This window comes from Podarcis erhardii (genome assembly GCF_964252035.2).
Source record: "Podarcis erhardii genome assembly, chromosome: 7".
Classification (NCBI taxonomy): Eukaryota; Metazoa; Chordata; class Lepidosauria; order Squamata; family Lacertidae; genus Podarcis; species Podarcis erhardii.
This window is the reverse complement of record NC_138511.1, coordinates 44,680,673-44,705,277: the sequence shown is the minus strand read 5'-3', so window position 1 is coordinate 44,705,277 and position 24,605 is coordinate 44,680,673. Positions and strand designations below refer to the sequence as shown.

The 24,605-nt window shown below is 50.7% G+C and overlaps 1 protein-coding gene across 7 annotated transcripts in view; it reads left to right on the top strand.

Moving 5' to 3' along the window:
- PMFBP1 (polyamine modulated factor 1 binding protein 1) overlaps positions 1 to 24,605 on the top strand; it is an 84,242-nt gene that overhangs the window by 39,067 nt on the left and 20,570 nt on the right. For all 7 annotated transcript variants that reach the window (XM_081871765.1, XM_081871768.1, XM_081871767.1 and 4 more), the window contains 7 exons: positions 2 to 69; positions 7,487 to 7,619; positions 15,679 to 15,825; positions 20,415 to 20,498; positions 20,789 to 20,935; positions 22,529 to 22,612; positions 22,927 to 23,019. In XM_081871765.1, coding sequence (XP_081727891.1) covers positions 2 to 69; positions 7,487 to 7,619; positions 15,679 to 15,825; positions 20,415 to 20,498; positions 20,789 to 20,935; positions 22,529 to 22,612; positions 22,927 to 23,019 — 756 coding nt within the window. The remainder of the gene's footprint in view (position 1; positions 70 to 7,486; positions 7,620 to 15,678; positions 15,826 to 20,414; positions 20,499 to 20,788; positions 20,936 to 22,528; positions 22,613 to 22,926; positions 23,020 to 24,605) is intronic.

The following is a 24,605-nucleotide window of genomic DNA, read 5'->3' as shown; positions in this document are numbered from 1 at the left end:
GCACCCGTCCCTGGCTCAGCGCCCGATGCCAGCTGAAAGCCTTTCAGGATCCACAACAGCACAGACAGTGTAAGTAAGCAGCTTTGTTTTTCTACAAAGCAGCCCCAGAGAGCCTCCGGCGCCACAGAGTGGGACTCTGGACCTGGCCTGTCTGGTGTGCCACCTGGGCGTCAGGAGTAGCACCTTCCAGATCTCGCTCTGCTTTCAAGTTGGTGCAGATCTTAGTGGTATATATTCTCTCTCTCTCTCCCCCTCTTTTTCTTTCTCTCCCCCCCCCCCTACACACACACACACACACTCCATAGTGGATCTTGCAAAGGGCGTCCCATCGGCCCCATTCATCTCCCTGGTGATAGCAACGCATGGAAATAAATCTGCTACTGCTTCTGAAGAAGGGTGGGTGGGTGGGTTTGTTTGTTTTTTTCTGGGTGGAGGGGGGAACATCTGTGTATACCTGGGTTAAAAGTGGCAAGTGTATACACGGGCATTCTCTCTCTCACTCGCTCTCGCACACTTGTACTTTCTAACTTACACACGTGCACATACACAGGCATCAACATGTGTGTGCAAGCATGCACACATGGATAAAATCTGAGTGCATGCTCAAACGAGTGGGCATACAGGCACACGCGTCTTGTACATACCTATCTCTGTGTGTGCCAGTGTCTGTGCCTTCAGGTGCGCATTCACACGCAGCAGTCACGCGTCCATAGAGAAGCATTGCGAAATGTTCTCTCTCCAGCCCTGAACACCCAAATAATGCTCTTTTCTGCCTGCCTTCAAAGGTCTTACGGGAGACTTTCCAGCTCGTCCTCGTCCTCATCCACCCCCGCCCCCCAATCTCCTCTCTCTCTTTCGCTGCAGGTTTGGCATCACTCTCTGGTCCACTGACTGGCAGCTGGTATCAGCCAGAGCCTGCGTTCAGGATGCTTCCTGTGGCATCTCTTCTTCAATGGTGGCTGTCTCCAGTTAGCTGGTTGTTGACTAGGCTGGAGTGTCTTCTCTCTTTCTGGTTCTAGCTATAAATGAATCTGCCTGGCGAACAAACCAACAGCTTGCAGCGAACAACCCATTTGCGTGCCTTCTGTTACGCCGACAGATGCCCAGTTGCCCCTGGCACAGCAACGCAGGAGGGGCAAGCAGACGGGGGGCTGTTTTTGCTCTTGGCGCCTCCTTCTTTTCCTTTCTTCTTTTAAAGGATCAAGGATGCCAGCCTGGGCTTGGGAGTGGCATCATGGCGGAAATGGCGGCCTTTGTCTTCCGTTGCGCTGGCTCCACTGCAGCAGAATGAAGCTGAAATGGCGGAGGGGTCCAGTTGGCGCCTTGCCTGTGGGGGAGCCCCTGGATCTCTGGAGTCCAAGGGAGAGGCGAGCTTGCCCTCCTCCTCCTGGCACCCCGTGCCCTCGGCTGCCGCTTGTTGTCTGCTCCCGGGCTCTGGCTAATCTCCCTTCGCTGCTACGCACTGTCTGGCCCACGTACAGGACCCCCAGAACATATGCCCGCTGCTGCTCTTATCACACGAAACTGTGGCGTTGCCACTGAATGGATGGCACCGTGCCAACGAGTCTGCCATCCGCCCTTGCAGGCAGCTCTTTCCTTTCTTCCCTCCCACCCACCCACCCTCTCTCTCTCTCACTCTCACTCTCCCCTCCTCCTTCTGTCGACTTGACGTTAATTAACACACGGATTAATTGATTTTAAAAGCAAAAGAATTACAGTCAACTTTTCCCACAGGGTGCCGACGCCAGCCGCTTGGCACATTTCTGCCTTTCACAGGGGGGCAGGAGGGAGGCGCCCACAGCAGCACAGCCAGCCCCTGCAGGAGAAGTGAGCAACGTTGGCTGCTGATGGAAGGCGAGCGACACCCTCCCATCTCATCCTTCGCAATGTGTTGCTATTACAGTTCGTTATAAATAATCAGAGGAGCCCCTCCTCCCATCCCTCTTCTAAAAAACGAAAGCTCTTCTGAGCTCTGAGGAGACAAGAAGTGTCCCCCACCCCCAGCTTGGCATATTATCACCAAATACAGAGATAGTCTCTGTTGTATATAATTAAGCAGTTAGGAAGGGAAGGATTTCCCACCTCCAGCCATGCTAGCAATGACGGAAAACGTCTCCCTCTTTCCCTGGTCTTGCCTCCTCATTTCTTCCTCCCTAATTGGCTCAGATGCGTGGCTTCTGGTGAAGAATCTCAACCAGGTCCAAGTTGGTGGGTTGCAATTAAGGGCAATATTTCTCATGCCAGGGCTTAGGGTGCTTTTGCCTCCCCCCACCCCACCCCCTGGAGGCAAAGGGCCAAGCAGACGAGGCGGGGTGGCCAGCTGGAACCAGCCTTTGCCTTTTATTTCGTTTTGTTTTTAAAAAAAAAAAAAAACACAAAGCAATTGAAGCGGTGACTGGAATCCATTATGCAAATCAGGCAGTATTTGCATAATGTTTCATGACTGGAATATGCAAATGAGTTGTATAATTTATGAGTGCCAGTGTCTGTCTGTGAATTTGTCCTGTGCAGAGGCTCCCTCTTAACACCAGTGAAAGCCCCTCCTTCCCTCCCTCCCTCCTCTCAACTCTTTCCTTTCCCAGGCCAGACCTGGCCCAGTTTGTTCTTCCCACCCTGGGAGGGTGTTGCTCAGGTTAACTGCAGCAGCAGCAGCACCACACAACACAAAGAGCGGTCCTCTCAGGGTGGGGTGAGTTGGACTAGGCAAAAGAGGGAGTGGAGCAGGCACATTCCAGGCCCCTCTTCCTTCAAGGCTTTTCTGGGGGGTTCATGGGATCCCCCCTGCTCACCTCTTTCTTTGACTGAAGGGTCTGGACAGTGCAGTGTTTCATGGACTCCAAGCACTGGGCTTCTAGCCCCACGGTGACTGATGTACATCTTGAAATGGGGCAGTTTTTTCTGTTCTGACTGCATGGTAGCTGCATGCAGCCCTTGGAACAAGAGCCAAACATTCCTTTAAACTCTCTGCTCTGGAGGTTGACCAAAGCTTGACTCGGAGCATTCCATGGGAGCATCATTACGACTTTGTGATGACTTTCCTTAGGTGGCTGGCGGTAAGCAGGTAGAAGGTAATGTTGATAACTCTTAAGTTGGTGGTATTGTGTCTTGTAAATTTAAACCGCTTCTTGCTTCAGTAGGAACCATTTCCTGGTTGGCTTCCAGCCTTTTGTAGTAGAAGGCTATTATGTCTATGTTGAGGTAGAGTTGCTCTTGCCCCAGGAACTGGTCTGGCAGCTCAACCCTTTTGGCGACTCTGTTCTTATTGCCTTGCACAGCCATTGCTGGGCAAAGTGCGCAAAATCTTTAAATCTTTTAACAAATCTTTGATTAATCCCTGCTAAGTAGATTAAATCCCCCTGTATACTTTCAGCGGAAGGAATTTGCTCGGTGTCTTTCAGGGCACTACCAATACAGCAAGATACTTTGGTGAGCCGCACAGATTCCCTTAGCACAGGCCTCTGAATCAGTCCTGCCACTGAAACGATCTATGGTGTCTGAGTACCAGCTAGAGTGGATTTGATTTAAATCACTAGTCACTGAGATTTGATTTAATTTATTTATTTTTATTTTTTTACAGAAAGACATTCCTGCTGGTATAATCTTAATATTTACAACCAGATGAAGGTTTCATTTTTGGAATAATAAATTTTTAGAGTAGTTTTTACAGTTATATAAAAAATTACTGATTTGGTTATACTATTAGAAATACATAGATAATTATGAAATTATTGTGAGGTTTAATAAGTTAACTGTTTATATTTTGACAACTTTTCTGCTGTACTTTATTGGAAGGAGAAAAATAATCACTTCCTTAATAACAATTTAAACAATTTATTTAACTAAAACAATAACGTTGTAGCATATGTATCCATGTTTGTTAACTGATGTGGTTAAACTTTTTTTTTTAAAAAAAAAAAACAACCAACTGAGTTTCAGCACACATGAAAAACTTAAAAGAAATCCTTATTTCCTGATAAATAGCTTTTGGACTACTATGTAACTTAAATAGAAAACTCTTTAGAAAGATTCCCCCCCCCCAAAAAAAAGCATTTTATTTTAAAAATCCAATCTAAATTTTTAAAAAATCATTTTTTAAAAAATGCGATTTAAATTTTAAAAAGTGGAATTTTATCTACCCTGGTACCAGCTGGACTCTCTGCCTTGTCAGTGCCCAGAAGCAGGAGAACTTGGAAGCCAGAGCATAGGAGCCTACGCTTCACTGACCTGACATCACAGTTCAGAGGCTGGCCACCAAAGGCTGCATGGCCCCTTCCTCCATCAGGCAGCTAGCAGCTGCTGTTTCTGAATGTCAGTAAGCTACCTTACATCAGGTCCATCTTGCCCAGTACGGTTCAAGGTCTTGGCCAGAGAAAGACTTTTGGTGTCACCTGATGCCAGGAGGTGCCATTGGGAACTCAGCCTGGGCCTCCAGCATGACAAACAGATGCTCTGCCACTGAGTTCTGTTCCTTCCCATATTGTGCCAGGGAGGAGATGCCTGGTTGTAACTGTGTGAGTGAAACTCAAATGTCTAAAACGATCACTACTCCCAGCCTTGGCATGATCCACCTAGCAGATGCACTTCACACATTTTTCTTTTATTAAAGTGAAGAAAAAAATCCATGTCTGGAAAAACCAATTGTCACATTAAAGATTCAAACCCTGTTTGAGAAATAGAATATGCACAAATGTGTTTGTTTTGCATACACATTTTAAATTTCTGTGTTTTTATTGTAAACTCAGTGTTTGACTTCTAGGAGGATTTCGCTCATTAGTTTTGCTTCATGGAGGTGGCTGGAGAAGTGAGAGGCAAGCCCACAGGGAGGCAGCCAGGTGTTGAGTTTTTACCCAGAGCACAAATCATTGGCAAACCCTAATTCTGCTGTGTTTCCCCAGCCAGGAGAGTGAAAAGGCTGGGCAGTGGCAGTGGTGGTTTCTCCTCGGAATAGAAGCTGAGGTTCTCAAGGAACAGCCACAGTGACCAGATTGTGTACTGGTAACCCAATTCCATGTGCACCGAAATCCCTCCACCAAAGAATGTTCTTATTCTCCTTTGGGGCTGCAGCCCAGCCTTGCTGCTTCCCATCATTCACTTGTGTTCTTGAGTTTTCTTTTGAGCTTTTCCAAATTGTCACACTTGGTATTCCTCTTTTCTTTAATGATCAGCCCTCCTCCATTTCACGTCATTCAGTCCATCCCAATCTTGTATCACCAGCAACAATTCTCTTCAATTCCTAATTGAACACTTCAGGGTCCTGAGCTCCCCCCTCCAGAACCCCACCCAAGAACTCTAGTAATGTCTCTTGGGGCTCTATCATGTGCCAATGACAAGACTTAAGTTTGTTCATTACCTCTTGGGTGTTCCATGGGTTGGCTGGCCTCAGAACAGGAGATATAGATATATAGATACCCCTCTCCCTCCCATCCAAATCAGCCTCTTTGCCCTGTACTCCAGTCTGTAATAGATATCATTAGAGGGTCCTGGACTCCATATTTTAAAGCACTGTTTTGTGGCAGAATTCCTCTGAGACAACTTCTGGGCCTCCAATATCCTGGAAAATGTAGTTAAGACATTATCTGCCTCCCTGGTTCAGCCAAGAGCTTCTAGAGTGGTTTGGGCCATTAGATTAATGCAGATGCTTTGTGGCTCTCCACGCCCTTCGGCATAGATCTCTGCCCACCGGTGTCATCTCTGGTTTCCCCTGGGGTCTTCATCCATACTTTGTGACACAGTGGCTTGATGGCCTGCTTGGCTTTTGACTTTAATGATGAAAAAACTCATATTCTTGACACAGGCTGGGTGCAGTCATGTGATTTGGTCATGTTCACTCTCTTTACAGGAAGCACCAGCCAAATTTGCCACCAAATAATTGTTTCATCATTCTGCCCGTTCCAAACGTCTGTCTGCGAATTGCCTTCCTTCCTATATTAAGTTGCCTTGCTTGCCTCCTTCAGATGATTTCAGGGAGCAGTTAATGCTAAGCTCTGCTCATCCTCTTCCCCCAAATGCAGCCCTTTCTGCCCCTCTGCGTTGCCTCCGGGTGCAATAAGTAGGTTAATACTTGCTGTAGGGTTAGCCTGAGGGTTAGAGTTCCCAGTGGGCAAACCAGCATTCTGCGTGGGAAGTGTGCATGTGCGTGCCCGCCTGTGCATACAAGAGAGAGAGAGAGAGAGAGGGCTTGTGAACAGAGAGGTTTTCAAGGTTAACACACACGTTCCATTCCCTTGTTATGCCACCTTCAGCAGAGGTAGCTAAACTTGCAAACCATTTCCTCTTTTTAGAAAATGCAGTGTTAGGTATACCTTTGCAACCTGTTTCCCCCCCTCATTTTTCAGAGGCAGGAAAACTTGGGCTGTGTCTGTGAGCTCTCTTTCTTTCTCATCTTTCCAGAGGCTGATAATGCCCTCCCTCTGGAACTTGAGAGGCAGGATTTTCATCCAACTGAAAGACCTGGCTCTTGTTCAGGAAGGGAAGATATTACCCCCAGTCCCAAGTGGAGTCCTATCAAATGCTGTGAAAATGGGAATATCTCTTCCCCATCCTGTTCCCTTCCAACAGAATACAAAGGACTTGTCTGAAAAAAAAAGTATTCTTGGAACTCACAGCAAGTGAAAGATGCTGACATCTCTTCCCACAGACCGAAATAGCTATACATATATAGATAGGAGCTGCCACCCCCACCCAGTGTGGGGATTTTGAGAAGCCAGAGAGCCTGGATTAAACTTCAGCAAGGATCCTGTGGCGTGGGGGCGGGGGCGGGGGGAGCATCTCAGGCATGCTTTGATGAGGTGGTCACAAAGCCTGCCGGTTGGGGCTCCAGAGGAAAATAGAAAGCTGCCTTCTTCTGCTGAGTCAGACCATTAGTCCAGCTTAGCTCAGGGCTAGCAGTTGCTCTCCGGGGTCTTTTTCATCCTAACCTGCGGATGCCGGAGGTTGTGTGTGGGACCTTTTGCACGCCATGCAGATGCTTTGCCACTGTACTGAGACTCCATAAACCTTTCCAGCCAAGCCCTAGAGCCCTTTCCAGGCCATGGCATTCTCATTGGTGACTCACAGGGGCAAATAGTGCTAGAGCTGCAGCCATGCATCATGCCTGGAGGTGCCCATTCAGGGTATACAAGGTATGCGCACAGCAGCCTCTTGAAAGAAACAACCGTTGGGGTTGGGGAACACTGCTTTCCTGAGTGAGTGAGTGGTCGGTCTAGATGATCAGAGGGAGAGATGCCTTTTACCAGGTCAGGCTGTTTGTCCACCCATTTGAGGACAGTTCTCTCCAGGGTCTCCAGCAGAGAAAGAATGACCATTCCTATCACCTGGTCCTTTCCTAGCTAGAGATACAAGGGATTGAGCCAGAAGCATTCTGCATGCCAAGCAAAGCTACAACAGACGCTTCCCTAAAACCAATTTGTTTGTTCCCTTTCCCCAAATTCTTCTCTGCAGCCTTTGTACTTTTTCTGACTGGCCTTCCCTTCCTCCCTTTGTGTAGGTACTGTCTGCCAGGACAGGAGATGGAGCAAGCAGAACTGAAGTCTCTTTGGGGACTGAAAGAGCACTTTACTTGTGAGCTGGATCTTCAGCTGAGAGACGCTGGTCACACCCAGGAGCAGGTGAAAGCAGAGGTAGGGTTTACTTTTCTGGGAGGCGGCTGCAGCAGCACAAGCAGACACTGAACTAGCTGGGCTAGCCTGCCTGGGAGGAAAGAAGGGTGATCAGAATCAGCACTTTGAGGCCAAAGAAGGGAAGGAGAGCAGGAATGCTTTTTCCCTTCATTTGCCAGTAGCTGCCCATCAGTGTGGCAGTTCTGAAAACCTTTCCCTAAAGCTCTGGTGAGGTTGAGCAGGCATTGCCATCTCTATATGTATGCAGGGCCACCTTTTCCTGATTTACTAGGGACAGTGTGCTGGCTCTCACTCAAGCAGGTGCTGGCTTCTTAATTTCTTCTGGCCTGTGAACTTTAGATGTACCCATATACATGTGAAGACTTCCATTATGTTTGTACATCCCACCGTCCTACACACACACAAAATGCCATACCAGAGCAGGTCACTTCATTGTTTTAGCTTTGCTTCTGCTTCATCCAACTTCTGTAATAATGCAAACTGGGAACAGCCACCCAATGGAAGCTTGAAGGAAAGTGCAGTCACCATCTGCTTCATTCTTGAGAAGTGCATCTCCCACATCTGGATCTTCTGTGCACTGGTTTACCATAGCAACACCAGCAAGGTTCAAGAATTGGTTCAAGAATGTAGAGCCAGGTATAATAGTCTCTAGGGCACTGATTACATCATGTTCCTGTCTTTGATGGTTGTGTCCTGTTGCAAAACTTGATGCTATCTTATTTGCTGTCAGGGTCTGACTCTGTGAGAATCGAGGGAAGAGGGTGTAGGTTATGCATAGCAGTGTTAGCTACCGTGGTGATAGTGTTAGTGGATCTCTGTGCATATGTATCTTTACTTCAAAGACCAGAGGAATTGTATATAGTAGATAGTAGTGTTTAGCTTTGCTTGTATCTGGAGACAATGAACACTTTGTTACTTTGAATGGCATGGGAGAGGAGTTTTTCCCTTAACCGGGGACTCTGGAAGAAGCTGTTTTGCTGGGAGCAGGAAATCTCTGAAGGCTCTTCTGGGACTCTGCATACTCTGCTGATATTTCACCCTGGTTGAGGTGTGGTGAACTACCAGCGGACTTCCACAAGTCACCAGCAGTGATTACTCAGGACTCTGGAAATGAGTTCATTGTGGCCCAATTGCTGTAAGTTTCCTGGGATGTTACTCTTGCTGCATCTTGAAACTGTCAGTTATCAACATCCCAGTGCTTGTTTGCTTCTCAGAATCCAGGAGAATCTCCAACAAAAAGCAATGCTGTTCTCTCTCTGAGAAAGATCTGCCTTCTGTAGCTGAGAGGAAGTCTCTAAATCTCTTTCAATGCATTCCTCACATCCTCAGTCAACTTCCTCATATCAGGCGGGCTTCTGCTTTGGCATGGGAGACATTAGAGAAGAATCAGAGTAGGAGAGAGGCACAGTGGGGAAGCCAAGAGGTTAGGCATTGCCTCTCAATAAGGGTAGAGGGTTGTCAGTCGGTCACAAAGTCTTGGGCCCTTTTGCTCCAATCTGGAGCTCCAACAAGCCACTTTTTACTTCCATATGTGGAAGTGGAACAGCTGGAACTGAAGGGCCTGGTCCAACCATGAAGGCTTGAGAGAAGAAGGCAGGCAAATGAAATGCAGTCATGCCCTCAACTTCCAGGAGGAAAGATGGAAGACTAGATACCTCTTGTCGACACACTGTCGATGGGGATAATTATATGGTGATTAATGATAACTAAACCATAAATCTTGTTTATCTCATTATCTCTGGGAAAACAGAGATAACAGGGATTAACCTCTGATACTCAGAAAGGCTGCTTTCCATGCTTTAGGACCGAGAAGTTTTTGAGGGACTCAGACAAGGGTGAGTGACTGAGAGTGGAGGAAATCATAATCTTGCCCAAACACCTCATAATAGTCCTAAGGGACATAAGGTTGGCGAAATCTACCTTTCTTTAATTATTTGTGAGACTTTTAATAAATTATGACCGAGGGAGGGGAGCTGCATTCCTCTTCCTCTCTGTGTGAGGATTTAACCCTCAGCAGCTTCTGCTTCAACGGTGCTGCAGATGTCACAATAACTTGGTTCTCAGCACAGAGAAGCATTTATTGGCAATCCCAGAAAACTGAACTCCTTTCCATCCTGTGATCCTGTGCAGGATCCTTTGAGCATGAACCATTCCACACAAAATGCCATAGGTGATTATTCCCAGCCCCCTTAAAATCAGACTTGGGACCAAATGAAACAAACAGTGATGGGTGAAAGGAGCTTTCTTTCTGCCCAGGGTGCCAACGGCCAGACTCTTCTGAGTGGGGCATGAGAGGTCTTCTTAATTTGCTCTGGTTCCAGCCTACGTACCCTGAGCTTCCAGCACAGAGCAGGTCACATGTGCAAATATGCTCACCCAGCCCTTTTGTGTGTGCTTTGCATGGAAAAAAAGTCTGCTTGTGGAGGAGCCACCAGGAAGGGCTTTCCTCCCAAGCTTCTGCAGCTGCTTCCATTTCAGGCTCTCTTGCCCTCCATCCGCCCATGATCGGTCAGCCCCTGCCTTCACGGGAGCGCTCCTTTCCTTAACAAGCACAACAATGGCAGCTGCAACAGCCTGCCGCTGGATCTTCAAAGAGGAAATTAATTCCATCTGCAGAAGGGTCAAGTGCTGGAAAGTGCCGAGCAGTGCAGTTTGCATGGCAGGCTACAGAGGCGGCGATGCTAATAAGACTATGTTGAGAACAGCAGCCTGGCTCTGGGGAGTCCGATGAAGGCTTCTACAGATTTTGAAAGAAACAGTCTCCCACACCTAATGATGTCTGCTTTCCAATTCATTAATAATGTGGAGCGGGGAGATGGGAGGGAGAGGCAGGCCTGGCTTTGAAATATCAGAATGGGAGAAGATGGGGATTGCTCCCTCCTCTCACTAGAGGTCACAAAGTGAGAAGCAGCTGCAGCCACAGGGCCACCAGAGCTGGGAGCCAAGGACCATAGCATTGCAGGAATAGTTCCCGTGATGGGCTGCAGCAGTAGGAGTTGGAAGAGGCCTTGAAGCGCAGCCCAAACAGGCCTTGGCCTTCAGGAAGACAAGTCATCAGGTGATGCCTAATGAAGGGATTTCAACTCCAAGCAGCTTCCTCTAGGCTGCCTGGACACATTGTCTGACCTTGCTGCTTTGCATCGTTAAAATTTCCCATTCCCAGGATGGTGCTTAAGGGAATTGTCATTTTACCTTCCATCTTCCCCCTTCCCAAAACCAATTGGAAATGTCGCTCCCAAAGCAGGTGTGAGCCGCTCTTCCTAGGCCAAGTGAGTTGTGAGTGAAACTGTTCTGTTTTCTTGAAAAGCGCTTCCTGGGTCCAGTGACGTGGTGCCTGATATCATCTCTTCCCTGGCGCTGCCAGGGGGATGGGCTATGTTCTTGGACCTCACTCTGCTTGTAATGCACAGAGCTGGGGAAGAGGACACACCCACTTGCAGCCTTCCCAGCCGCTTCCATCAGGCTGACATTTCTTGGCTTTGACACCCTTCCAGGGCCTTTTCCAACTGGCCCAGGGGGCGTGGCCCAGGCCCTCTCTCCTGGCTATAAAGGGACTCCTGCTGCGGGGAAGCCTTGGACCATCGGCTGGGTGAGGACTGCAGGGCCTGCTCCCTCCCAGGGCCTTTTCCAACTGGCCCAGGGGGCGTGGCCCAGGCCCTCTCTCCTGGCTATAAAGGGACTCCTGCTGCGGGGAAGCCTCGGACCATCGGCTGGGTGAGGACTGCAGGGCCTGCTCCCTCCCAGGGCCTTTTCCAACTGGCCCAGGGGGCGTGGCCCAGGCCCTCTCTCCTGGCTATAAAGGGACTCCTGCTGCGGGGAAGCCTTGGACCATTGGCTGGGTGAGGACTGCAGGGCCTGCTCCCTTCCAGGGCCTTTTCCAACTGGCCCAGGGGGCGTGGCCCAGGAACAAACTTTTGGAACAAACTCTTGGGAAGGGTGGGAAGTGTTCTGCCATTGCTTCCCTGTTCCAGGGGTTAATGTGCTTTAAAATGTCCTCAAGCAGTCGGTGGCAATTTAAATTTTTATTTCTTTTTTTCCATTGCTGGGGGTGGGTGGGATGGATATTTGGTTGGGGATTAATTTTAGCATAATTGTTCTGTTCCTTTTTGTTGTTGTTGTTGTTTTATTGGTTCTGTATAGTTTATGTTTTGTTTTGAAGGGGCTAGATCAGGGCTGCCTGGGAGTGGGGCCCCAGCCATCACGATGGCTGGGACAAGTTCCACAGGGGGGGAAGCACTGGGACATCCGATCTCGGTGATCATGGGCAGGAGGCGGAGTTACGCTAAGACCAGACCATGTCATTACCGAGGAGGCAGGTTTAGTCGTTGTTTGAAGACTATCCCTGCCTCCGGGTCTGGCCTTGACCGGATGGATACTGGAATCAACAGGGGAAACCTACATGACCTGAAGGTGTTGCTGTGTAATGCCAGGTCAATGATGAATAAAACCACTGCCATCCACGACCTGATTGTGGATGGAGGACTTGACCTGGCATGTGTGACAGAGACCTGGTTGGAGGAAGCAGATGGGCCTGTCCTTGCCGCTGCTTGCCCACCAGGTTTCTCTTACGCACAGCAACCCAGGTCATGTGGGCGGGGAGGGGGGGTTGCAGTGATTTTTAGGAAGTCACTAGCTTGCACCAGGCGTCCTACTGGGAAGATCCAGTTTTCTGAGTGCATGTTCTGGAAGTTGGGCAATAGGGGCAGTACAGGATTCCTTTTGGTGTACCGACCTCCCCACTGCACCAAGGATTCCCTGTCTGAGCTGCTTCAGGTCGTGGCGGATTTTCTCCTGGAGACACCTAGTTTGGTTGTCCTAGGGGATTTTAACATCCATGCCGACACGACCTTACAAGGGGCTGCTCGGGACTTCGTGGAAAGCATGGCCTCCATGGGGCTGTCCCTGAATAAGTTTGGCCCAACTCATAGTCATGGACATGCCTTAGACCTGGTGTTCACCTCTAGTGACGTGGGTGATCTGACACTAAGTAAAAGTGAAACAAAAGAAGTGCCATGGTCAGATCACTTCCTGGTGCAACTGGACTTCTCCGCGACCCTTCCCCTCTGCAGGGAGGTGGGACCAATTCGGATGGTCCGCCCCCGCCACTTAATGGATCCAAATGGTTTCCAGAGAGTGGTAGGGGATGCCTTATCCCATGTTGATGGCCTTTCAGCTGATTCCCTGGTGGCCCGCTGGAATGCGGAGTTAACCAGGGTTATCGACTGTCTGGCTCCGAAGCGCCCTCTCCGATTGCATGGAGCCCGGACAGCTCCGTGGTTTTCTTCGGAGCTGAGGGCGATGAAACAATCGCTGAGACGGCTAGAGCGTCGGTGGCAAAAAACTCACTCCGAATCTGACCGGACACAGGTTAGAGCTCAACGTCGAGCCTACCAAGTGGCGATAGCGACGGCGAAGAAGACTTTCTTCACCGCCTCTATTGCATCTGCAGAAAATAGTAGCAGGAGACTTTTTCAGGTGGTTCGTAATTTAACGGAACCACCTTTACCACCGGAGCTTTGTAAAGACCCCAAGATCTCCTGCAACGATTTTGCAAGGTTTTTTGCAGATAAAATCACTCATATTCGGAAGGAGCTAGACACCACCGTGGGAGCAGGGCTGGGGCGGGAGAGTGCTAGAGCTCTGTCTGGTCAAGTTGCATGGAATCGATTTCAATCCATTACCCCCGAGGATGTGGACAGGCTGCTTGGACGCGTGAAACCAACCACCTGTCTCCTGGATCCTTGCCCATCCTGGCTAATAAAAGCAAGCCGGGAAGGGCTGGGCGATGGGCTCTGTGGGGTGGTGAATGCTTCTCTCTGTGAGGGAGCATTCCCAGATCCGCTGAAAGAGGCGGTCATCAAACCGCTTCTTAAAAAACCATCTTTAGACCCGGCCAGTATGGCCAACTATCGCCCAGTCTCAAATCTTCCATTCTTGAGCAAGGTGATTGAGCGCGTGGTTGCTGAACAACTCCAGGCACGCCTGGAGGATGCGGACCATTTGGATCCCTTCCAATCGGGATTCAGGCCTCATCATGGGACTGAAACTGCCTTGGTCGCGCTGGTTGATGATCTCCGGCGAGCTAGGGACAAAGGTGAGAGCTGTTTCCTAGTTCTGCTGGATCTCTCAGCGGCCTTTGATACAATCGACCATAACATCCTTCTGGACCGTCTAGAGGGGCTGGGAGCTGGGGGCACTGTTATACAGTGGTTTCACTCCTTCCTCCTGGGCCGTGTTCAGAAAGTGGTGGTGGGGGATGAGTGTTCAGACCCCTGGGTCCTCACTTGTGGGGTGCCTCAGGGTTCCGTCCTCTCCCCCATGCTTTTTAACATCTATATGAAGCCGCTGGGAGAGATCATCAGGGGGTTTGGACTGGGTGTCCATCAATATGCAGATGATACCCAGCTCTACCTCTCTTTCAAATCAGAACCAGTGAAGGCGGTGAAGGTCCTGTGTGAGTGCCTGGAGGCGGTTGGAGGATGGATGGCGGCTAATGGATTGAGGTTGAATCCTGACAAGACAGAAGTACTGTTTTTGGGGGACAGGGGGCGGGCTGGTGTGGAGGACTCCCTGGTCCTGAATGGGGTAACTGTGCCCCTGAAGGACCAGGTGCGCAGCCTGGGAGTCATTTTGGACTCACAGCTGTCCATGGAGGCGCAGGTCAATTCTGTATCCAGGGCAGCTGTCTACCAACTCCACCTGGTACGCAGGCTGAGACCCTACCTGCCCGCGGACTGTCTCGCCAGAGTGGTGCATGCTCTAGTTATCTCCCGCTTGGACTACTGCAATGCGCCCTACGTGGGGCTACCTTTGAAGGTGACTCGGAAACTACAACTAATCCAGAATGCGGCAGCTAGACTGGTGACTGGGGGCAGCCGCCGAGACCACATAACACCGGTCTTGAAAGACCTACATTGGCTCCCAGTACGTTTCCGAGCACAATTCAAAGTGCTGGTGTTGACCTTTAAAGCCCTAAACGGCCTCGGCCCAGTATACCTGAAGGAGCGTCTCCACCCCCATCGTTCTGCCCGGACGCTGAGGTCCAGCGCCGAGGGCCTTCTGGCGGTTCCCTCATTACGAGAAGCAAAGCTACAGGGAACCAGGCAGAGGGCCTTCTCGGTAGTGGCACCCGCCTTGTGGAACGCCCTCCCATCAGATGTCAAAGCGATAAATAACTACCTGACATTCAGAAGACATCTTAAGGCAGCCCTGTTCAGGGAAGTTTTTAATCTGTGATATTTTAATGTATTTCTGGTTTTTATGGAAGCCGCCCAGAGTGGCTGGGGAAACCCAGCCAGATGGGCGGGGTACAAATAATAAATTATAATTATTATTATTATTATTATTATGCCTGCTGGAAATCGCTCTGTCTCCACGTGATTTTTCTGCATGGTTTCAGCAATTCCACACAAATGTTATTCCCTGCTGGAAGAGACAGTGCTGGCCGGGAAGCTCTCTGTCCCAGGTAGGAGATCTCAAAGAGAATTTGTGTCATTTTATCCCCTCCCCTGACTCGATGTAACTTAAAGGAAGATGGTGGGAGGTACTTTTATTGGGGCGGAGAGGGACGACATTCTCTGATGCACAGCTTTTTGTCCTTCCTTGGAATTTTCTAAAAGGATTATACATGTTTTTTCTACTTTTTTATTTTGTAAGCTTTTGTAAACTGCACTGGGAATGCTGATTGACCATTGAAGGGTAGGGCATACATTTAGCGAATAAGTAAATGGGGAATAAAAAGAGTCCAGCGAGGTTGCCCAAGTGTGGAACCAGAATGTGAATTTCAGCAGGTGTGTTCAAGAGCAAGGAAAAGAGACGTCTGTGTTGGAGGCCCTGGTTGGTGCCTCCCCAGCTCTGAAGTGTGGCCTGCAGGCCATTCCTGCTGCAATCTGCTAAGCTCCAGCTTCAGCCCCAAAATATCTTGGTTCCAGGGTATGTTGTTGCACTGCTCCCCTTTTTTCTGTCAAAAACTGGCACTGCAGAAACACCCGACCCTCTGCCGCACCCAGAGCAGACTGCTTACCAAAATCCAGGTACATGATGGGTTTGTGCATTGCAGGTTCTGGAGAAAGCAGCTAAAATTAAAGAACTGCAAGAGACCATCACAGATCTGCAGAACGAACTCTCCCAGAAAGACTTGGAGGTGGCGTGCCATCTTCAGGAGGAGCTCCTCCTGGAGTCGCAACTGAGCTCCCTGCCGCAGCTGGTAAGGCTTGTGCTGCGTGTGGGGTGGGCCCGCTTGCCACTTTTGCCTGAGGTTTCTCTCTGTCCTGAGTAGTGACAGAAGAGGCACAGTTGAGGGCCACCAGTACAGTTTGAAGGCAGTAAGGCTAATCAAAAGCTTCCTCTTGTTTTAACTGGAGGGATCCTTTGTGGGTGGGTGCTGGTAAATGAGGGGTTGTAAGACGGAGGAGCTTTTCTCGTGCATTTGCTTTCGAGCCTGTCTGGGGGCCATGGCTCCTTGGATCACCTTGACGAGGAATTGGTCACTTGTTATTGACCTGGGACCTAACCTGGGATCCAAGCAGTTCCAGAGAGGCAGAGTTTTCTGGCCAAGCATTGGCTGCAAAGTCTCCTCTTGGGTTGATCTCTCAGCAGGCATGTCTGGGGAGTTCTAGAAGGCTGCTCCTCAATGCAGCCTGCACTTGGTTTAGGCCAGGGGTCAGCAGGGGGGCGGTCCACTGTCCCTCAAACCTTGTGGGGGGCTGGACTGTATTTTGAAGAGAGAAAAAATGAATGAATTCCTGTGCCCCACAAATAACCCAGAGATTCATTTTAAATAAAAGCACACATTCTACTCATGTAAAAATTATGATTCCCAGACCACCCGTGGGTTGGATTTAGAAGGTGATTGGGCCGGATCTGGCCCCCGGGCCTGAATTTGCCTACCCGTGGTTTCCAGCCTTTCTCAACCTGTGGGTCCCCAGATGTTGTTGAACTACAACTCCCATCATCCCAAGCTAGCAAGGCCAGAGCTCAGGGATGATGGGAGTTGTAGTCCAACAACATCTGGGGACCCACAGGTTGAGAACCGCTGGTTTAGGCTGTAATCATCCATATACTGACCAGATACAATTCACATTGTATCAGTTGGACTTTCCTCTGTGTAAACATTGTTTGGACAGAGCCAAAAACCTCTCAACATTCTCTGAGTGGGATAGGGGTGAAACTGGGGAGGGAACGAGGTGTAACACAGTACAGAAAAGAAAAATACAATGAATGTCCTTTGTATACACTTGGACAATAATTCACAAAGCATTAAAGGTGGATCAGAAGGATTCTACCAGGTAGCAAAGCATCAGTGAGAGAACTCCCATCATCATCAAGCCAGCTGAGGCAATGGAAGTTGAAGTCCAACAACATCTAGTGGGCTACAGGTTCCCCACCCGTGGCCTTCCTGGGTGATTAATGCCCCATGGTCAGCTGCTTGCTGGGAGAGGTAGTGCTGGTGATACGTTTTTCTCAAGACAGATGCAGGCAAAGGAGACTTCTTGGCAGCTCAGGCCAAAGAGGAGGCTCGTTGGGTGCAGAAAACTCTCTGATCTGCAAGGATGGATCAGGAAAAGCCCCAGGCATCCAGGTCCCTGGTAGGATGGAATCTCAGCCCCCACCCCCACCACAGAGGAAGCAGGAGGATGGCTTCCAGGCAGGAGTGGTTTTTGTGGTCACTATTGGCATGTCCCTTCCAAGGCAATGACTCCTCCCTTCTGAGTGGGTAGAGCAGAATAAGCACACACACACACACTCCACACACTCCCAGACCCTCAATGTGAGTGCTGTGTGTGGTGCGCTCCTGCTGGTGCCAAGCTCTCCTTGCAGGAAACATTCTGGTGTGTGAGTGGTGAAGGAGGAGGGAGAAGCAGCCCTGGCAACCCCTAGGGGCAAGATGTTTGGCCTGGGGACTCAGCAGCTCCTCGCTCAGCCTTCTGTCCCTTTGTGTCTGCTACTCCTGCTCCTCCCCTCTCCTTGGCTTGTTATTTTTCTTTTGACCACTCTTCTCTGCTCCCAGGTCAAGGGCTTGCCCTGTTACAAGAGAAAACTTAGCCGAAAAATTAAGAGGTTTAATCAAAGCTTCTCTAGGCAGCACGAACAATCAGAAAACACTGAACTGGACAAAGTTAACTGCCATTCAGAGGGAAACAGCCAGGGCTTTGCCGTTTCCTGAACAAAGGACTCGGAGACTGAGCCAGAGTTGTGAATGGAAGTGCCAGGAAAAGCAGGCGGGGGAGCCATGCAGCACCGTTTCCCTGTACAACTCACACGCCGGCCATTTTCCTTTCAGCGACAATGTGGAGAGAGGCAGGGAGGTGTCCACAAAGCCAGCTCCCCTCCCCACCCACAAAGGGAACAGATTTTTCTGTCTGAGAAAACGGCTAATATTTCAGGCTTAAAGGAGGGAAAGGAAGCCCTGGTCTCTCCTGAGGCATCCTTTGTGCAGAGGGGTGGGGAATGTATGTGCTTGTTTGTGGGCATTACCACTGCTGCTTTCCCCCCAGACTGAGTGCAACCTGCTACACCCAACCCAGCTGGCCTCTGCCTACTGAACCTGTAAAGCAGAGCCACCCAGCTCTTCTTGACCCGTTAGGAAGCCATTGTTGTGCTTTCTCTCTGCATGTATATGTGGCAAAAGAGATCCAGAGAAAGGAGAAGGTTGGAAGCGGACAGCTAGAATAGGAGTGGCCAAGGATCAGGCCAAGGAGTAGAGAGGAGGGAGAGGCAAAGGCAGGATCTGCCTGATCTTTGCCACGTGGCAGAGAGAGGGTGAGGAGGCAGGGCTGATGTTCTCCCCACTCCTTTGGCACATGGAAGGTGCTCCTCTTTGCCAGCCTGGCAACCTCCTCCAGCTGGGGAAGGTGCTGGCTCTCTGCTCACTGGGGGTTCTCCAAGGCCCCCCAGGTTTGTGTGTGCACATGGGCTGATGAACAAAGAAGGCAAGGTCCTGGTGGAGCAAACTGGCAGCATCTCCCCTCAGCCTGCTTGTCACCACTGGGATCCACGTTTCTGCATTGTGGCTGCTGCTGCCGACTGGCCCTGTGTGCAGAGCTTGGAAGGAAGGAGGGTGTGCATGCGTACCTTGCAAGGCAAGGAGCAGCCATGTGCACAAGGGAGCCGGGGGTACGGTTTCAGCTTGGCTAAACAATTAAACTCTCAGAGCCGAGGGAGGAGCGGTAGGGCCATGATTTTCTTTTCTTTTGCAGTAATTGCCTCAGCAATCAGCTTTGATCATCCAGGAGCAGAAGAGACGTGTTGCAAGTTGACATCCGCGGTTTTAATGCAGCCATTTGCATACAGGCGCAGAGCAGAGCACACGGCTTTCTGTGGCGTCTTTGACCTGAAACCGCAGCAGCTTCATAGACACCTCATTTAATTTAATATTTCGCCTCCACTGCAGAAGCCATTGGGGATGGGGGTGGGGCGGATAATCTGGCTCTTGCTTTCCCTGCAAATGTCTCCAGAAATGACATGAAAGTAATTGCTTCTGTACAGAACAGAAAGGAAAAGAAAAGAAATAGCAGAGTTGATTCCGCTTAAATAGGATGGGGATTCGCCCCAAAGATGCTGCCACCTTCTTTACAGCAGGAGAATGGACGCATGTGTGGGGAGCTGGGGACAAGGGGGGAGAGAGAGAGATGACCCAGACTACTTGTCAGGAGGAGGCATCTTCTGTACTGCCATGGCTGAGACAGCCTTTCGCCCCACCGTGGGGGTGGGGAACTTCCTTGCTCCTGACGGTCTGGAGGCTGCCAACCACTCTACCCCTGTTGTGGATGGAGAATCCTGAGGGACATTAAATGGATGGTTTCTCTTCCAGGCAAGACGGACCAGGCCAGAGGCTCAGGTGACTCACTGTGGCCAGTGAGATGCCCCATTGGGAAGCCCACAAGCAAGACATGAATGCTCTAGCCCTCCCTTGCAGCCATCTCACCGCCTGGCCTCTGAGCCACCTTGGCTCATGGCCATGGACAGACCTCTCCCCCTTGTAAAGTCACAAAATGGGTGGGAGCTAATTCCTTTGTTCTGTTTGCATCTAGGCAGTGACCCTGTGGCTTTTTCTCTTCCCTGGGCAGCTACTGTGCTCCAGCAGCTGGGTCCTTTGAGAACTGCCTCTCCTCATCCAGATCCACCAAGCACCTGAAACTAGAGCTAAAGATCTTTGGCCATTGGCACAGCCGCCCCCCCAAGACAACAGGGCCCGGGTGATTCTGACTCCTCTGAGGCTGGGGAGGTTCAGGGTGCCCATTTGACGTGGCAACTCAAGCTTGGAGTTCTTTGAACTTCTGCAACCCTGTCCAGCCCCTTCTTGGGTGTTTTTCACCTTTCAGGGACCACCTGGCAAGCCCTCTGGCATGGGCTGGGGGTGGAGAGGCCACCAGGAAGAGCTTTTTATTCTAGAGGCCAGAGCAGCACCATTAGCCCCACCACTATGCTGCTCTAAGGTATGAAGAGGGTTAGGCCTGGCACTGCTGCAGCTTGTCTAGCTTCCTCCAGACAACTGCCCCAGAAGCCAGGACACAGTGCTCACCAGCTCCAGTGGCAGGACTGTCACAGCATTGGCTGATGCCCACTTGGCACATTGCCAGGTCCTCCAGGCTTCCTCCTCACACCACTTGGCCTGTGCCTCCACTCTGTCCTGTCTGGGGTATCTCCCCCTCCCTTCCCAAGGCTTTTGGGGCTGCAGCAGCACAAGCCGCTCTAGCAGATCAATACCCTGAGTCTTGTCGTCTTCTCCCTGCTTATTGGTTGACATTCGCAATCCTCTCTTCCTCCCTCCCTTCCTGTATAAACCCCTTTCAGCTGGAGCAGCAAGCCGCAGAGACCCTGAGGCTTCGGAGCCAGCTCCTGCTTGGGCAGGATGAGAGGGACAGCCTGGCAGACAAGGTACCTGAGACCCCTCTCTCCCCTCTCTCACGTGGCGGCTGCACAGAGGCAACGGGAAGGTGTCTTGGCTTTGTGCCCTCCTTGGGCCCCGGCAGAACTCCTGGCCTGCTAATATTGGTTCCCCCCATCCCCACAGGCAGGCAAGCAAGCAGCGCTTCCCTTTCCCACCTGCCCACCCAAGGTCTGTGCTTTATGCTGTTTTGTTAAAGCCCCTTTAATACTAATTGATTTCTCTCTTCCTCCCCCCTCCCCCCCAATTTCTTCCCTTTCTTCCCTGGGCGGGTCAATAGCTGGATGCTCAGGAGCAGAAGATCTATGAGTTGCAGAGCAAGCAGAGAGAGGCACAGGCAGAGCTGGAACAGAGCTGCATCCGAGTCCTCCAGTTGGAGCGAGAGCTGGAGGCCAGCAAGCAGCAGCAGGAGGGATCCCAGAACCAGGTACGGGAGTGCCAGGGAGGAGGAGGAGGAGGAGGAGGAGGAGGAGGAGGAGGAGAAGAAGAGGGAAGCCAGCCAGGGCAGCAGCAGGAAGAGGAGGGAAAAGCTGCCGCCGCCGCCGCTACTGCTTGGCCGGGTCTAGCCAGCCTCTTGTTGAGGCTGCTGTAATGGAGCAGATGTTCGGTATATTGATCTCCTCTTCCTCCTCCTTGCTGAGCTTGCAGTGAGGTGACTGGAAGAGAGAGAAACCATGGCAGAATGAAGAGGGCGGACTGTCAGGTGCCTGGATCTGGGCTCCCCAAATGGGTATTGTCTGGTGGAGACAGCCTTGGTGCCAGCCTTCCAAGTGCCCCCCTCCCTGGCAGCATCTCCTTCCTGCCACTGGCTGTGCCGCCCTATAGATCTGCGTGGAGGAGCAGGAGAAAGAGAAATGCCCCTGGAGGAGCCTCAGTCATGGCTGCTACTCTTGTGGACTCCGTTAAAAAGCTGGGCTGGGATCTGCCCTCCAGGCCAAGGGACGTATTGGCACCTTTAGGTTTTGTCTCCAGAAGCTTGAGGGTGTTGGCAGCTGGGGTGGCCTCCTGCTCTGGAGTGTGGATAGTGGATCTGGGCTTGGAGTGTGCCCCCTATAGCAGGTGTGTGTCCACAGGGGAGCTGCTTGAATTGCACGTTCCTCACTTGCCTTTCCCCCCTGGCAGCAGAGTTAAATATTTTTCCTTTGTTGCCGGGGGGGGGGGGGATCTGCTGCCCCTGGATGAGGGCTTGATGGAGCTCCCAGGCTCTGTCTTGTGTTTGACCTGAGACGGCGGATGCTCAATCATGCAGGGGAGGTGTCAGAGTCTTGACCCCTGGCTTTTGGCTGCAGTAAGTCAGGTGCATATGGTTCCTGTCCCTTTTCCTTTTCTGGACAAGTCAGCTCTGGCTTTCTGCAAAGGAAAGGTGGGTGCTGTTCTCAGGTGCTGGCGCTCCTCCCTCTCCACCTCTGGGTTTAGAAGGCTGCATTGGAAAGATTATTGAGCTTAGGGATGTCAGCCTGTATTTATAGCTGCTTGTTTGATGCCCTGGGGGCCCTTTTGTGACCGGCACTGCTTGCATGGTACTGTTCCTGCCCTGAGGACTTTTAACGGATATGCTCTTCCAACTGATGGATCTTCTGGTTTCCAAAGTCCCCACATATCTATTATGTTGTGGCTGGAATCTGCAGAACAGTATCATAGGTGCCTGTTGGCTTCCCAGGTGGTGGTCCCCTGTGAAATGTGGAGAGCACAGGGCACAGAGTGCACACCAGGCACTGCCCAGTGGCTGAAGCAAAGCCTCCTTCCCTCAGTGTTTGTATAATCAACATTCAAAGGCTAGAACAATGGTCACCGCAAGTATATCTGGAAGCGTGCTCCTGGGGGTGGGGGAGCTGCGGTTGTCCCCTACTGTCATAGGCAAGGTGAGGTGGGAAAAGTTGTGGCATTGCCTGGTATATTATGGAGTGGAGTCCAGCCAGAGTGGGTGGAGTTTTCCACCTGTTCCCCTTTCACTAGCCTTTACACAGGAATAGTCCTGCAACTAACGTATGTCGCTGTGTGTGTGTTCCATCTTGGACAGTTCAGCGAGTTTCGAAGGCAGCTGGCCCAGGCAGAAGGTGAGAATGAGGTGCTGAGAGCCCACAAGCTGGAGCAGATGTTGGAGGTGAGCAAACATCAGGCAGGATGCCAGTCAGCAGCACAGCTGGCCGTCTGACCCCCACATTCCCTTTCACCCCTCCTCTGACCCCTGACAAGAGCCAAGGTTGCGTTTGAGAGGAGGAGGAACAGAATGAAAGCTCCTTCTCAGTTGAGGTTGTAGCTGATTCCTCTGGGCTTTTCCTTCCTTCCTCCCTCCCACAGGAAACCCTCAAAGCTCACCCCCCCCATGAGTTCTCTGGAGTGCATTAGGGGACAGGCACAGGAGGGGCCTGGGGGTGATGGAGGGTCCCTCTAATCCGCCACCTGCTTCCCTACCAGATTGAGAAACTGGCGTCCTGCCTTAAAGATTGCGAAAGGAGTCCGTGCTTGGAGACAGAAACAGCCCAAAGGAGCGGCAAGGAGAAGGCGCTGGTAGGTTTGACTGGACAACAGGTAAACTTCTGCTCCTTGTCTCATTGTGATCTCTTCTTCCATTGCAGGAAGGGCTGTTCTTTTATTGCATTTGTCACATCTGCCTCCAGAATACCTGAAGGGAAGATAGGTGGGATTGTCCTGCTCTTTACTGAGAGAAGGGGGTGCCAGTGGGTGGCCATGCCAAGACAGGAGAGAGGGTGGCTCTGCACTGTGCCCTCCTGGGTTCACTGTCAAAGCCACTTCCAATTGTGCTGCAGGCCGACACCACAAAACAGAACAATGCAGGCAACACTCACGCTAAGGCGGGAACCAACAAAAGCAGAAGTGCCATGTGGTTGCATGCCTTGCCCTCCGCCATAATGGCCACCATGTTTGGCCTGCCCCTCTGCCAGGCCCTTAGACAGGCTGGGCACCATATCTCTGATGTCATACTCCAGACAGGCAGGTGGTTGGGTGCTTCCAGGTACACAGCCCAAAGTGGAACCGCTGCTGCTTACAAAGCAGAGCCCTCCAGAGAAGCCCCTTGGGAAAATGAGCTGGGATTCCAGTACATGTTCCCTTTGCTGCTGCTTGAGCCCAGCATCCAGTCATAGAGCCATGGCAGGAAGGCAGCCTCTCCACATCCAGGGGAAGGCAGAGCTGCCAACTGCAGGTCTCCTCTTGGGGCAGAACAAAAGTGCTGTTTCTTCCTTCAGGCATTTTTCTCAGTATCATAAAGTACCTGGCTGGGTTTTTTAATGCTGCTTCAGTCAAAGGCCCTTTAGTTTTGTGTGCTGGGGTGGGGAGCAGTAGTTGCAAAGCCTGCCTATGACTCTTTGAGCCCCCCTACCCCACCCACTGATTAATTACAGAGAGGGGAGATTTTCAAAGGCAGGACCCTGGAGCAGGACAGGGCCAAAGGCAGGAGAGAGTCAGAGGAGGCTGCCTGTGAACCAGGCTCTTGCCTTCCCATCACAGAGGTGGAATGCTCTCCCTTAGGAGGTTGTGTTCTCTCCTTCATTGCAGGTTTTTAGGCAGAGGTTGGATGACCCTCTGTCCTGGTTGCTTTAGCTGAGATTCCTGCATTGCAGGGGGTTGGACTAGATGACCCTCGGGATCCCTTCCAATTCTGTGATTCTACGTGGTGGATAAGAAAGAGAGTTCTGCACATTTAATGATGTCTCTTGTGAAACTGACTCTTCTCTTTGCATGTTTTTCTCCAAATCAGTTTTGGTAGATATTCCAAGTGCAAAAGTGTGTTTTGAGAGAAATAATAGTTTCTATTTATTGCTCTACTTTCATAATTTTGCAATGCCACCCACTGAATTTCTTGTCTAAATGTTTTTGCCTTTTCTCATCTAGAGAAGCACTTCAGCTTCCTGATCCTTTTCGTTTCCCTCTCTGCACATTTCCTTTTTGGAATTGGTGGCTAGAGCCACCAGCTATATTCTAGTTATTGGCCCCCTATGGATGCTATGCTGTCAATACGAAACTTTCTCTTTGATAGCCCTGCCACCATTTTCACTGGCCCAGCACCCAGAGTTTCTTTTTTTCAGTGGTGCTTTCCATTGGAGCCTGCAGAACTCTTTCTGGGGTAGACAATT